Source organism: Morchella sextelata, assembly GCF_020137385.1.
Source record: "Morchella sextelata strain SCLS chromosome Unknown scls_2, whole genome shotgun sequence".
In the NCBI taxonomy this organism is placed as follows: Eukaryota; Fungi; Ascomycota; class Pezizomycetes; order Pezizales; family Morchellaceae; genus Morchella; species Morchella sextelata.
In genome coordinates this window covers 1,580,416-1,595,542 of record NW_025408617.1, presented here as the reverse complement: position 1 = coordinate 1,595,542, position 15,127 = coordinate 1,580,416, and the positions used below count along the sequence as shown (strand labels likewise).

At 53.6% G+C, this 15,127-nt stretch overlaps 4 protein-coding genes across 4 annotated transcripts; 3 read left to right on the top strand and 1 right to left on the bottom strand.

Annotated features, from left to right (window-relative positions):
- Positions 1-106: 106 nt before the first annotated feature.
- On the top strand, positions 107-4,222 carry H6S33_005672 (uncharacterized protein; the record flags this gene model as incomplete). Its single annotated transcript, XM_044837043.1, has 4 exons — positions 107-169; positions 231-1,814; positions 2,112-3,542; positions 3,611-4,222. The coding sequence occupies 4 exons, from the start codon at positions 107-109 to the stop codon at positions 4,220-4,222; spliced, it is 3,690 nt and encodes a 1,229-aa protein (XP_044698981.1).
- Positions 4,223-6,165: 1,943 nt separating this feature from the next.
- On the top strand, positions 6,166-6,643 carry H6S33_005671 (uncharacterized protein; the record flags this gene model as incomplete). Its single annotated transcript, XM_044837042.1, has 3 exons — positions 6,166-6,304; positions 6,377-6,550; positions 6,624-6,643. 3 exons carry the CDS (start codon positions 6,166-6,168, stop codon positions 6,641-6,643), a joined length of 333 nt encoding a protein of 110 aa, XP_044698980.1.
- A 1,610-nt stretch (positions 6,644-8,253) lies between these two features.
- H6S33_005670 (uncharacterized protein) lies at positions 8,254-11,110 on the top strand (the record flags this gene model as incomplete). The annotated part of the gene is made up of 3 exons (XM_044837041.1): positions 8,254-9,259; positions 9,317-9,561; positions 9,617-11,110. 3 exons carry the CDS (start codon positions 8,254-8,256, stop codon positions 11,108-11,110), a joined length of 2,745 nt encoding a protein of 914 aa, XP_044698979.1.
- Positions 11,111-12,206: 1,096 nt separating this feature from the next.
- Positions 12,207-14,769, bottom strand: H6S33_005669 (uncharacterized protein; the record flags this gene model as incomplete). The annotated part of the gene is made up of 14 exons (XM_044837040.1): positions 12,207-12,598; positions 12,651-13,018; positions 13,085-13,157; positions 13,216-13,470; positions 13,527-13,596; positions 13,661-13,694; positions 13,749-13,762; positions 13,818-13,898; positions 13,958-14,061; positions 14,123-14,222; positions 14,293-14,307; positions 14,377-14,471; positions 14,535-14,646; positions 14,701-14,769. The coding sequence occupies 14 exons, from the start codon at positions 14,767-14,769 to the stop codon at positions 12,207-12,209; spliced, it is 1,782 nt and encodes a 593-aa protein (XP_044698978.1).
- Positions 14,770-15,127: the final 358 nt, after the last annotated feature.

Here is a 15,127-nt window from a genome sequence, read left to right as displayed (position 1 = left end):
AAGAGACAAAAGAGACAAAACAACAAAACAGACAGAACAGACACAACTGAGACGTCAATTCTACTCTGAATATTTCTGTGTCTCTGTGCCACTCTCTCACTTCGCAATGTCGTCCCTCGAGGCGAAACTGGACAAGATCCGGTCCCCGAATCTGCAGAACCAGAAACAGGTCCCCCCCCCAAATACCCCCAATCGTACATATAAATCAAATGCTAACACCCCCCCCCCAGGTAGCCATAGTCCTCACAGCCCTCGAATCCACCCTCACCTCCACCTCCACCCCCTTCACCCCCACCACCTACCTCGCCTCCCTCCTCTCCCTCCTCCCCACCACCACCACCAACCCCTCCCTCGCCGCCCCCACCATCTACCTCCTCGACCTCATCACCCCCTACGCGCCCCCCGCCCTCCTACGCGCCCGCTTCTCGCAGATCCTCACCCACCTCGTCCCCCCACTCTCGCACCCCACCGCCGACGCCCCCCTCCTCCGCAGCTCCATCGGCGTCCTCGACGCCCTCCTCACCGCCCAGGACTCCTCCGCATGGGCGATCCCACAGCGCGAGATAGGGCCCAGGAGGGCACTGGCCGGCCTCCTCACCCTCGCCATGGACGAGCGGCCCAAGGTCCGAAAGCGCGCGCAGGAGGCCGTCACACACATCCTGCAGCACCCGCCGGCCAGCCCGGCAACAGAGCATCCGGCCGCCGACATGTGTGCGGCCACGGCGCTCACCACACTCACCGCGCTCTCTGCCGCGCACACCGGCGGCGACAACAACAACAACAACAAGAAGGGGGCGGCGGCAGACCCGCGCATGATGCACGCGCTGCAGCTGCTGCGCGCCGTCGTCGGCGGCGGCAGCGGCGGGTTCCCGTGCCGCCGCATCGACGCGCTGGCGGCCGCGCTGCTGGCCATTGCGCGGAGCAGCAACGAGTATCTTGTGGCCGCGGCGCTGGGGGTGTTTGAGGAGTGCTTTGCGGGGCTGGGGGCCGACGAGGTGTATCACGCGAAGCTGCCCGGCGTGCTGGAGGCCATCATGGAGCTGCGGCCGGGCGTGGGGGACGCGGGGGTTGCGCCGGCGTGGCTGGCGGTCGTGGCGCGCGGGTGGGAGGTGTTTGCCGCTGTGGACGAGGACAAGGCGTTTGCGGGGCTGCCGGCGCTGTGGGGGGTTGTGGCGGCGTATCTGCAGGGCGCGGCCAGGGACGTGAGGGTGTCGGCGGCGCAGTGCCTGGTTGCGCTGGCGACGACGGCGATCCCGGACCGGGCGCTGCTGGATGTGACGCGGAGCACGGAGGGCGTGTTGGCGAAGGTGGCGGCGGGCACGAACGAGCTGCTGAGTGTGCGGTTCCAGGGCGCGTGGGCGGAGGTGTTTGAGGTGCTCGTGGCGCTGCTCGATAAGCTGCTGTGGCGCGCGAGCCCGCTGCTGAATGACGCCGTGAAGACGATCGGGGAGCTGCGCGCGAACGAGGGCTTCCAGGGGAAGAAGGAGGCCGACGAGGTGCTCGGCCATGCGGTGCGCGCGATGGGGCCGGACGCCGTGCTGGCGCTGCTGCCGCTGAATCTTGTGGCGCCGAAGCCGGGTGCGCCGGGGCGGGCGTGGATGCTGCCGGTGCTGAGGGAGTATGTGGGCAACACGCGGCTGGGGCACTTCAGGGAGGTGTTTGTGCCGATGAGCGAGGCGTTCTTTGAGCGCGTTGTTGGGGCGGCGGAGGGCGGCGGCGAGAAGACGGTTGAGGGGAAGATCTTCGAGACGCTCGTCGGGCAGGCGTGGGCGCTGTTTCCGGGCTACTGCGACCTGCCGGTGGATCTGTGTGAGGTGCGTGTTTGATCCTTTCTCTCCATTCTCTCATTTCTCCATTCTCTCATTTCTCCATTCTATCATTTCTCCATTCTCTCATTTCTCCATTCTCTCATTTCCCTCTATTCTATCATTTCTCCATTCTATCATTTCTTGGTGGCGAGTGATGGGCGGTGATTCTGCACAGCTGTGGTTGTGGGGATAACGATCATTGACATTGCATCTACATCTCTCTCTCTGAATATCCAACTATTCCAACTATTCCAACTATTCCAACTATTCCAACTATTCTAACTATTCTCTCCATGAGCACAGGCATTCGACCAGCCCTTCGCCGAGCTGCTCGCAAACGTGCTCTACCAAAAGGTCGAGCTGCGCGCCGACATCTGCAAGGGCCTGCAATCGCTCGTCGACACCAACAAGTCCCTCCTCGAGCTTGTCGCCGACGGCGACGACGACCTCGTCGCCCAGCGCCGCGTCTCCAAAGCAGACGCCGCCCGCAACATCGCCCACCTCGCCTCCTTCTCCTCAAACCTGCTCGCCGTGCTCTTCAACGTCTACAGCACCACGCTCCCGCAGTACCGCGGCTTCATCCTCAAGTGCCTCAACAGCTTCCTCAGCATCACGCCGCACGCCGAGCTCATGGCCACGTTCGCAAAGGTCACCACCATGCTCGAGGGCGCGCTCGCGGAGGCCGCAGCCCAAGCCGAGAAGCCGAAAGAGAAGCCTGCCCCAGGACAGGACCGAATGCCGCCGATGGCACACACGCTGATGGACCTGGTCATCGCCATCACGCCGTACCTCCCCGCCGACAGCCACCACAGCCTCTTCCTCATCTTCGCCGCCACCGTCACCAACAGCGCCGACCCGCAGCTGCAGAAGAAAGCCTACAAGGTCGTCCCGCGCCTCGCCGAGACCGAGTCCGGCCGCTCCGCACTACAGCACAAGTCCGAAGAGCTGCAGCAGTTCCTCATCGCCGCCGCCGACAAGGCCACGCCCCCCGCGCGGCGTGACCGCCTCGCGGCCCTCGCCCAGATCGTCGAGTTCCTCCCAAGCACCGATATGCACTTCATCCCGAGCGTGCTCTCGGAGGTTGTCATCTCCGCCAAGGAGGTCAACGAGAAGGCGCGCACGGCGGCCTTCGACCTCCTCGTGCTCATGGGCGAGAAGATGCGCGCCGGCGGCACGGTGGTGAATCGCCGTGTTGCACATATGCCGGCTGACGCACCGGACGTCCCCGCTACGCTCGACGAGTATGTCACGATGATCTCGGCGGGGCTGGCGGGGTCGACGCCGCACATGATCAGTGCGTCCATCACGGCGCTGACGCGCGTGCTGTACCAGTTCAAGGACGACATTGGCGCCGCGCTGGTCGGCGAGATGGTCAGCACGCTGGACCTCTTCCTGACGAGTAAGAATCGCGAGGTGGTGAGGAGCGTGCTGGGGTTTGTGAAGGTGTGTGTGATATCGCTGCCGCGGGAGATGATGGTGGAGCGGCTGGCGACGCTGGTGCCGAATCTGATGGTGTGGAGCCATGAGCATAAGGCGCACTTTAAGGCGAAGGTGAAGCATATCATTGAGCGCATGATCCGCCGCTTTGGCTATGAGACGGTGGAGAGGCATGTGCCCGAGGAGGACAAGAAGCTGGTCGTCAACATCAGGAAGACCCGCGACCGCAAGAAGCGCCACAAGGAGGCCGCAGCGGGCAACGACGACGAGGAGGAGGAGAAGAAGCCCGTGTCGAAGGTTTGTATTCTCATTCTCATGATATCTATTTACAGCAGTAGCTAAACCCCCCCCCCCCCCCCCCGCAGAAACGCCAATCCAAATTCGCCTCCGAGTTCGAAGAAGCCATCTACGGCTCCGACAGCGACTCGGCCTCCGACAACGACGCCGACGCCGACTCCGCCGCGGCGCCCCGCGCCACCAACAAGCGCGGCAAGGCCACAAACACAACCTACATCGTCGAAGACGAGGACGAGCCGCTCGACCTTCTCGACCGCAAGTCGCTCGCGCACATCTCGTCCACGCGGCCGCAGCGCACGCGCATCGGCGACCGCAAGAAGCCGCAGCCCAAGACGAACGAGGACGGGAAACTCGTGCTGGGGCTGGACGATGAGCAGAATTACGAGAAGGAGGGGGCGGGGGCGGAGATGGATGTGGATGTGGCGGCGGGGAGTGCGGGTGGGGTGGATGCGTATGTCCAGGCGATTACGGGCAAGGATGCGCCGAAGAGGGGGCAGAGGAATAGGGTCAAGTTTTCGAATAGGGGGAGGGGGGAGGAGGATGATGAGATGGAGGAGGAGAGGGAGGTGGAGAAGGGGTATTCGTCGGGGGGGAAGAAGGGGAAGAATGGTAGGAAGGGGCTGGGCGTGAAGGGCGTCAAGGAGGGGAGGGTGGCCAAGGGGGGGCATCGCAGGAGGTAGACGGTACGTTGAAGAGGAGGGAAATTTGTATATTTAAAAGTCTTTTTCATGGTTTTTTTCTCCCTATTTTCTTTTTGTATGTATGTATGTTTGTATGTAGGTAACAATTGGTTCTGTGGTTCATGGGGTATCACTCGGGTGGTTTGTGTGACAATTGAACGGCTGTGAAGTGGGTTGGTTAATTGATAGATGTGGCTATCTATAATTTCACAAACCGGATAGAAAAAAGTGCCTATATGGTGTATTCAGGCCTAATCTCATATTATCTGAACAGCCAAATATCCAACAGATGTATAATTCAGCTATAGATTTGAGGCAGTACTCACGTGACACCAGATTTCGACCTTATCGATAAACAGCCACTCCCACCAATTGACTCCTCCCTCTCTACCCCTCTATGAACTACAATGTACCTATAAGTATCACTAGACGCCTTCACAGTGTATGGTCAACACGGGGGTATGGCCAACTCCAAGATTTTGAATAGTAACCAAAAAGGCAGTCGATCAGCCCTCTGCGTACCATTTATCACTCCGCCGTATATTTGAGATTGACCGTACATGCCCCAGTGGGACCGTCTACCAAGCCCGGGAGTCTGCCCCCATCAGGACAGCAGCTCTCCCTGCGAAAGATTGGAGGGATCCGAAGTACCCCCGAAGTAGCAACGGGTCCAGCCAGGATGGTGACCCTGCATTCACTAATCCAACGTTCAGAACCATAAGGCAAACTTCATTCAGCCCTGGATCTACAGTTTCCGGTAGAATTATTGCGAAAGTCAGAACTAAAAGAGTGGATTTGTTGGTCTGTCCCCGTAGCAAAAAACCTTTCGCAATAATTTTACCGGAAACTGTACTTCCTGCTTCAGCTTCAATCAATTGGTTGGAATAGTAATCCAATCGTCCGAGAAATATGGCGCCTAATTCTCAAATATGTAGCTAAGAATTGTAGTTTTACCTAATTGCCGTTGTTGCTATTAATTGTACATAACTACCTACGAATGTTTACCTACGTAATTCGATTGCAAACACCGGCCATTGGGTCAGCTCTTTATATGGCAACATCCCCATGCCATCGGCATGTTTATCGGCTATCTCCGCCCTGCTCCAACCCAACCCACAAGGCGTTTCTCAACCACCCCGTCATGACAGGCATGCATAGCGCATCCGTTTCGTTTCGTTTCGTTTCGTTTCGATCCCACACCATTGGCCCGCCCCGGCCCAAAAATGCCGAACACAACCTGAGTACGTCGCCCAGCCACAGCATGCCAGCACCAGCAAGTTCAGTAACACCTTCCCGCACCTCCCACCGGTGCTGATTCAGTACGCGTCCCACCGTAGCGCTGATCATGTGCACCCTCCAGACCGGACCACCAGCCAGACAGCCAGACCATCACGGCACATCACTCGAGGGGGGGTAACTCAGCGTGATTAGTAACCCGTTGCGGATAGGCGGTGATGCACGCTATGTCAGAAGAGGCTCTTGCACGCGCCGCTGTACCGCGAGACCTTCGGAGCCACGTCGGGGATCGGACTCGGATGACGCGTCACCAGTGGTGCCGGCTTGGCTCCTCGCTCCCCCCGGGGGGGGGGGGGGGGTGAAAGCAGGTTGGTGGCAGAGCAAGCTTATTTGGGGATGATTAATCGGCGGGTTTAGAGTTGGGGATTGGCATTACGAACTGGGCGGGGTGTGCAGGGGGAGTATGTACCTGTGCGGGTGGATGGTGGATGGTGGATGGTGGGTGGATGGTGGGTGGCTTGGTAGAGAGCTGAGTGCTGGGGAGGAGGTAGGAGAGCTCTATATAAGCTTGCCCCACGTCTCCTCTTCTACCCCCCCTCCTTCACATCATCATCAATTGCATCCACCATCACAATCTCTTACTTCGCTCCTTCATACCTAAATACCTAGACCAACTTTCCCCTTCAACAAACACTACATACATCAAAATGGGCGGTGGCTTTTCCGAATCCTGCAAAAACATCGAGCTCGTCAACGGGCACATCTTGCGTGCCGAGTGCCGCAACGATCAGGGTCACCATCAGACCTCGGAGCTCGACCTCAATACCTGCATTGGTAACCTCAATGGTAGCTTAACCTCTTCCCCCGCACATTCTTTCTAGCAATTATGGTTACTGACTGAATTGAATCGGTGTATAGGATACCTTGCGTGGGACACACCAAACTTCTCCCAGACTTCCCAGAACATCCGTCTCGTCGAAAACGGCACAAAGATCGAGGCCACGCTGCTACAGATCTCGGGCCACCACAGTGCGCCGCAGGGTATCTACCTAAACCAGAGGATTGTGAACAGGAATGGATGCCTTCGCTTCAGTATGTGCAATCTTCTACTACCCCCCCCCCCCCGTCTAGCCATCTCCTCGAGACATTTGCTAATATTCAGTAGTTCCCCACAATGAGCTATAGATTAGCTAGAACGGGGTGTAATCACAGTTTCATTTCATTATTCTACTTTTCTACCATAGCTAGCTAAGCAACGAAGGGAGGCTTTTTTTTTCCAATTGATTGGGGGGAACACGAAGCGTTTTTATATCCCTATCAACCGACAAATAAAAATAAAATCTGCAAATCTCATTACTCGTTCCTTGTGATCATTGACCGCTGCAGCGGGGTTGTTGATTAGAATTGATTAAACCCCCTGGTCTTCTCTGGGATGTGAATTCTTTGCTTGTAGAGATGTAAGACAGCGCCCTGGGCGTTGAAGTGGCCTTTGTTTGAACGCCTCAGAGTTGGTTGGGTGGAATGGCTGCCAATTGGGAGGTAACAGATTGTGGGCTTGAGGTGCAGTAAAGTGTCTCAGGACCCTTGCCAAGACCTGTCATTCCAACTGGCGGGTGCACCGCCACAGAGATTAGCCACAACGTCTGTAGATCCAATAAAAGTACTTCGCCATGAGCTGTTTATTAGTGATATCATGGGATGATCCTTTCTTCTTTCTATCTGTAGTTCCTGTGAGGTGTGGTAGGCAGTCAACTATTAGAGAATCCCTTTGATCGTCCCGCTGTTCACCCAAGTGTAGTTCAAAAACCAGCATATAATTCGAACAAAACACCAAATTTAGGGTGAAAAGAGTTCGTCTCAGGTTCTCTGCGGCCGGAAGAACTTCTCAATGGTCAGGAATACTGTGAGCAGGCGCATTTTAGAGTAATTACTGATGTCTATTCAAGTCTCGGTCCTCCTCTATTCATAAAATATAACTACAAGTTCTAGCTATGTGTTCTTCGCCTGATCTAGCTACATGTTATCTTTATACGCTGTCTTCATCTGTCGCTAATAACAGTTCCCTGCAGTCTACCACAGAGAGCTATAAGAACCCCACAAGCCACACTTTCTAAAATTAGAGGAAGGGATAGTCGAGAATAAGGTCAATATCAGGTATCCTTTGTTGAGATTATTAAGTGTGAGCCTGGGAGAAATGTCCTACTTCCCATGGCATGGTCATGTATGTCAGAGGGCGGTCATGTTTTATGAAGTCAGTCGTATTTTGAGACTACTTGGCATGTATAAAAGCTTAATCAAGCAGGTCAATCAAGAAAGTCAAAGATTTTTCCAATATATCTTCTTTTGTTCTTAACATCTTTCCCGCTTCGTTTGTTCACTGGCTAACGATGTTTGCTCCTAGTTAATTCGGGATCCGGAGGTGACAGTTATCCTTTCCGGTAGTGTTGGAACCTGCGAATGATTGTTCATGATCCAGGAAGAATAGAATATTCTGCTTCATGTCAACGAATTTCGAGAAAGTCCAACGATACTCTGTTGTAGGCACAAAAAAGGAGCCGCAAAGGATTCTCCGATACCAAGAGGCAGAAGGTAGTCCTCACTGAACTACTGAACTGCAGACCCACCGCCAAGCTACCCCCCATGCGCCTGCATTGCGGCTCTTCCCACCACCTACCCACCCATGCCAAGCACCCACAAAATTTTCCGTCTCATCCAAATATTCGCTTTTTCCACCCCAAGCACCAACCTCACCAACCACGCCCACCGCCAGCTCAATTTCTCTCCCACCAGGCAGGATGACGCACGTCTCCCTGCACCGATGTCGTTTCGTCGACTACACCCCCCCCCAGATCACCTCTATCGCATTCACCCACCCCTCGACCCCATCCTCCGCGCACCCCCCGCCACCGACGCTCCGCGCCGCAATCGGCCGCACAAACGGCTCCATTGAGATCTGGAACCCGCTCGGCGGCTCCTGGCACCACGAGAGCACGCTCCAGGGCGGCCAGGACCGCTCCATCGAGGGCCTCACCTGGGTGCAGGACCACGACGCCGCCGGGAAGGGCGCCCTGCGCCTGTTCAGCATTGGGTACTCGTCTGTTGTGACGGAGTGGGATCTAGCTGCGGGGCGGCCCAAGGCGCATCTTGACTGCAACGGCGGTGTGATCTGGAGCATTGCTGCGCAGCCGCGCTGGGCCGGTGTGGAGGAGGAGGGTAGCGAGGAGGAGACCGCGCAGAAGATCGTCGTGGGCACGGAGGATGGTGCGTTGACGGTGGTGTCGACGGCCGGCGGCGCAATGACGTATGTGAGGGGTCTGATGAGGGTTGGCACGTCGAAATCGAGGGTGCTGTCGCTCGTCTGGAAGGACCGGTATACGGTGGTTGCGGGGATGGCGGACTCGACGATCCGTGTGTGGGATGTGAGGTCCGGAAGGTCGACATCGAGGATGTCGCTGAATAAGGAAAAAGGCAGAGAGGTCCTGGTTTGGTCGGTGAAGGTACTGCCGAATGGGGATATTGTCTCGGGAGACTCGAGGGGTGAGGTCTGCTTCTGGGATGGGAAGAACTACACCCTCCAGCAGAGAATCAAGAGCCATGAGGGAGACTGCTTAGCAGTTGAGGTTGGCGGGATCAATGGCGATACGGTCATCTCTGGTGGTGTCGACATGCGCACTATTGTCTACAAGCACATTGGTGGTGCAAGACGGTGGGGACAGACCGCGAGGAGAAGATTCCACAAGCACGATGTGAGGGCAATGGCTGCCTATGAGTGTGGCAAGTTTAGTGTCGTCCTTTCTGGAGGTAATAAATACACCCCACCTATAACCCTCATCTAGCTGTCTTTAACTCGGAATTCAGGTGTCGACATGACCCCCATCGTTATCCCCTTGCGCCAGTTCGCTGCAGAGCATCAATTGGCGCTTCCTGCGATCCCCCAGACACCAATAGTCACTACGGTTCCGGAACACCGCTTGATGATGTCCTGGTGGGGACGGGAAATCAAGATCTGGCGGATCGAAGAGCTAGATGGAGACGAGATGTACCCTCTCACCGACCAGGAAGAGGAGCGCGGTAGAAAATTAATTAGTCGTATTATGCTTAATGTTCGTTTTATGCCCCCAATTAACTCCCGCCAATCCAATGCTCACACAAATATAGAACGAAGAGAACCTTACATCAGCGGCAATCACTCCTGTCCCCGAAAGCGAAGACTTCGTTCTCGCAATCTCAACAATTGCCGAAATCAAGCTCTTCCATCTCAAGTCCAGCTCCTCCGAAGCTCTTCGAGTCCGAAAAATCACGATACCCACTACCCTAACCCTCGAGACCTCCGAAGAAGATGATGAGTCCGACGACGAGCCCGACGAAATCGAGCTCGCAAAAGAAGGCGCCAGACTCATCAAGTTCTCTCCAAACGGCAAATCACTTCTAGTGATCACCCCCGACTCGCGGATTCTCACAGTAGCCCTCACCATCTCCGGCGGTAAAGCACCCGTGTCATTTACTGGCAGCGTACACGAGCTCGAGCGACAAGACCGCCCAAGCCCAGCAGTCAGCAAACAGCTAGTCCACAACTCCCAACAGAACTCCAAGAAGGGCAAGAACAAGAAGCGCCGGGTTGACGAAGGCTCCCTCCACCCCTACGACCGTACCATCAACCGTGCTGCTTTCTCAAGCAACAGCAGCATCCTCGCCGTCGCCGACCTCAGCGGCTGGATTGACACCTTTGTCTTCAAATCCGGTGTCTGGTCTGCCAACGAGAACGGCATCACACTCCCCAAGCTCAAATCCGCCGCCGCAGCGATGGAATTCCGCCCCTACGTACCTCCCAGCACACCCCCCCAACTCACAATCACCGAGAAGGGCGTCGAGGTTGAAGAGCTCCCGGTGTCCCGAACCCCAGACGAAGAAGACCGCCTCCTTGTCGTCACCGCAAAAGACAACCACATCCTCGAGTTCAACATCCTCCAAGGACGCCTCTCCGACTGGTCACGCCGAAACCCCTCCGAGCGCCTCCCGCACGAGTTCAGGATACAGAAAGACCGCGCCGCCGGCATCGTCTGGGAGGTCTCCTCGCCAGGGAACGTACGAGCTTGGATCTGGGCGACGTCATGGGTATGGATGTTTGACCTCTCCCAAGACCTCCCCGCCACAGAAGCAGTCGAGGAAGTCACCGGCCAGAAGCGAAAACGCGACGCAAACGGCAGCATCAAAGCGCCCAGCGAATACGCCGTCAAGGGTGAGAGCGGAGCCGGTGACAAAGTCCTCCTCGGCCAATCCCGTGGTCTCATCTTCTCTACCTCCGCAAAGTCCGAGCATCGCGGTATCACCTCCGACGATGAGGACGACGACGATTCTGAGATCCCCTTCAAGCTCATTCGCGACAATGATGAGGACGATGAGAAAGAGGATGATGATGAGAACCTGCTGAGTAATGGCGATAACAAGAAGCTCGCAAAGCCGCAGCGGAATAAGCCGTTCTGGAGAACAAACCGGTACAGAAACCTCATGGCCTTCCTGCCCGTCGGCAGAAAAGATGAGTTCACGTGGGGACCATCCGGAGACCGCATTGAGGCCATGGAGATGGTTGTAGTGGAGAGGCCCAGCTGGGATATGGAGATGCCGCCGAGGTTTTATCAGGGGACTGCTTAGTTATGTAGTTTAGTTTTTTCTTTCTAGTTTAGTTGGCTAATAGTTAGATCGCGGTGGGAGCGGAAGGCGGGGGCGTGGTGTGGTGGGTAGGAAAAGAAAAAAGTTCTGTTGTATGTTTTATTCCCTTAGGTTTGTTCTTTTCTTCAGCTTCTTTTTTTGTAGCATAGGTATGAAATTTGGGGAGCGGTTGTTTGGTGCTGTGTCAATACATTTTACTGGCCATGGAGTCGCTGCCGAACGTTGGTGCGAGTGAGATCTAGTGATAGCGATAGTGTGATAGGTTATACGTATGCTTATATAGGCGCCTGATGGCCTATTTTGTTGCTTTTTAGTCTTGCGGTATGTGTTCTATTTGTATTACTGGGGCTGTTCGGCAGTGCCAGATTAGAGATTAGCCCTTCAGAATCAAGTCCATCAAGAACATTACTTACTCACATATATACGGCCAATAGTCGCTAGAAATAATGATACCCAACTGCAAAACTACTCTTGTTCTAATGGTTAATTCTTCAGTGTAGTATTCGACAAATGCATTTGCGACACATATTATCACTCGTAGTGGCTAAGGGTAAGGGTTAGTTGATACCCTGATGATTGATAATTCATTAATTGTGTGCGGCCCGGAGGCTATGACAACAATACATGTAGTTGATACACTAGCTAGCTAGCGGATTTGTGGTGAGGCTTATAGCTTATACATGCACCTAGGATGCTCAACCGACTCTTTATCTGGTTCTGTTTAGATATGTAGCAGTGTGGAGTGAAGAGTTTGACGGTGGGTATATACGTGTGGGGTTTTGGGTTTTGGGGTTTCATCACTTTTCGGTAAGTTGTATCCTTGTGGTTTGTTTGGATACTGCTGTGGGTGTTTCTGGGCGGGTGCTAGAGGCTTTCATGCTTGTTTGGACGTTTGTAAAACAAGAATTGAGTTGGCTGGATATGCGGGAAGAAATAAGGTAGGATAGTTTTCGAATTCTGAAGCGTAAGATGTTACATGTAGTCAGAACTCGCACGACGATCATAAGAATTTGGAATATTATATTAACTCTAGTAACATGACATTGATAACCGAGAATTAACTGATGACCCAAAATCTCTACTCCCCCAACCTCCCAATCCCCAACTCCCCCTTCGCAGCTCTTGAGCTAGTATTCTTATCCACCTTCTTCAACGGCCTATACACCGGATCCCACATCTGCACCCCCACCCAATCCAAAAGCTCCTCCTCGTTGTCCACCGGTATGTCTTTAACCCTGTTTAAGCCCTCTTTGACCGCCTGCTTGATAACCGCACAGGCTATCTGCGCACTGATGCTTCTCACGTCCTCTACATCTGGCAGGAGCGGCCTGGTAGGGTTTTTTAGGGCTGGCGATTGTGCTGCGAGACTGGCGATTGCTGCGACGAGCATTTTGTCGCTGAGCAGAGTTGCGCGGGAGAGGATACACCCGAGACCGATGCCGGGGAAGGCGGTGGCGTTGTTGCATTCCGCTGTATGGTGTGTTAGTATTACACTAAATCGACATTTCCCCGGGAAACATACCAATGTCAAATTTCTTCCCATTATGTTCAACTGGCGGGAAAGGAGACCCCGTAGCCACAAGCGCCTTTCCATCGGTCCAGGCATATATATCCTCCGGGCTCGCTTCATGGAGCTTTGTTGGATTCGAGAGGGGGAATATTGCAGGCCTTTCCACGTGCTTTGCCATCTCCTTTATAACTTCCTCCGTGAATGATTTCGGGCGAGTGGAGCAGCCGATGAGGACGTGCGGCTTGACCTCGCGGATGATTGTCACTAGGTCCTTGGTGTCTTTAGAGGACCATTCTTCGTCTTCGCGGGCGTAGGTAGTTTGTGCGGTGGTTAACTGATCGCCGTGGGATTTGAGGAGGAGGCCGGGCTTGTCGACCAACCTGTGGTACGAGTATTAGGTATTGAGTGTTACATGTCTTAGTGGAGTCGTGTTATTCAAAACCTACCAGACCTGTGCAGTCGCTTCCTCTTTACTCTTGCCTCCTTCCGCTACTGCATCCCTAAATTGGTCGGCAATTCCTATCATATAACCCCCATCAGTACTCTACAAGTCACCCCCCCCAAATAGGTATGTTACCCGTTCCCGCAGTTCCGGCTCCAAACATCACCACTCTCAAATCCTTAACCTCCATTTTCGCAACCTTCGCAGCTGCCATGATAGCCGCCATAGTGACTACCCCCGTCCCCTGCACATCGTCATTAAAACATGTCAGTTGCGGCCGGTATTGCTCCAACAGTCTCCTAGCATTCTGGAGTCCAAAGTCTTCAAAGTGAAGCATGGCCTTTGGGAACTGTTTCTTGACTGCCTGGACAAAGGTTTCTATGAATTCGTCTTTGGTCGTTTAGTGCGAGTGATATTTTATGAATGAGGTGGAAGGGGGAGTGTACCGTATTCTGCGCCCCGAACCCGGGGCTGGCGAAGGCCGAGGTAGAGTTCGTCTTCGATAAGGGCTTTGTTCTGTGATAATATTTTAGCTACAGGGGCTTTTAGGGAGGTACATAGTTGGGACCCATATTCGTACATTTGTACCACAGTCTAAAACTATTGGAAGTGTACTTGGGGAATAATCAGCTTATATTGATAGACAAGATTCATTGACTCGAACTTACCGATTTGGATGTACCTAATTCAAATGTTAGCCCGTTCAATATGAGATGGGGGAGAGGGGACGAACTCACCCCTGCACAAAGCGTCATCAATACTAACTTTGCGGTACTAATGCCAATCCCGCCTACACCTTGATCCCCAATACCTAAAATCTTTCCGCGCATAAATATAGCTTTTCGCACAACCGGAACGTACGGAAAATTAAACAAACCTCCTCGCCATCAGAAACAACGATGTAGTCAATATCTTCCTCCTTGCCGAATTTGCTGAGTATCGACCCTATGTTATCCTTTTCGAGTATATTGAGAAAGCAGCCTATAAAAGTTACATAGCATTAGATATGAATCTTTATTGGTAGAGCGGAATCTGAGCTGACCATCAGGTCTACGGAATAGGCGAGAGTAGTTTTCGATTGCGTCCCCCTCGGTGGGCGTGTATATCACGCTGAACATTTCTTTGATATGCGTTTCGATAAGCTATAAGAGGAAGAAGTTCCTGTTAGGTTTGTTCGTTTCTTCTCCCCAGGCTGCTCCTTAAAAATTTTACCTTGTAGTATAGAACCTACATGTATTGGTAAGGTTAGTATTGATAATAAAGTTACAAATACTGATTTCTCCGAGTAATACATACATCATTCTGGTACTTCATACTAGTCATGAAAGAGTTCTTCGCAAGCGGGCTATCGCGAGAAGAATATTGTCCATAGGCTCTCTCAACTTGTTCCTCTACAAACAAGCTATCAACAGCTATAATTCGTTATATGCAAGCTGTATTGAGAACTCGCTCACCAAGTGTATGAACGGCGGCTGGCAGCATCCCTTCAAGTCCAAAATCCTTACGCTCTTGGACTGTAAATGCAGACCCTTTATTGAAGAACGAAGAATTAAGAAGTGCTCTCCCCTATATTACTGTCAGAGCTATATAATCAACTTCTGCAGATTTTGAAAAACACACCTCTAAAGCACATTCCAATGGCCCTTTCGCAGCCAGGGGATAGTCTTCCAGAGCGCGCTTCTGAGGCATTGTTGCTATTGACTTGAATCTGACAGATGATGTGAACGAAGCGGTTCTTTCTTTGATAATCACGAACGGCCGTTTCTTTGCGAAATACGAGATTGATGCTGAGAGACTCATTGAATAGTTTGGGCTCCGACAGTTTTCACATGCCCATAATATACGAATATTAGCAAGCGGGGTTCTATCTGTTTTGGCCGGTGACGTAGGTAAGCCTCTCCGGGTATGCTGGGGCCCTAATCGGGGTGCAGGGGCATTCAGGGATCAGATGTCACTAAAAGCTTGTTTGGTAGGTAGAAAAAGGAAATAAATTACGTCAAGCCGGGACCACGGGACAGCACTGAGGCATCTTACTGAGGGAGGATAC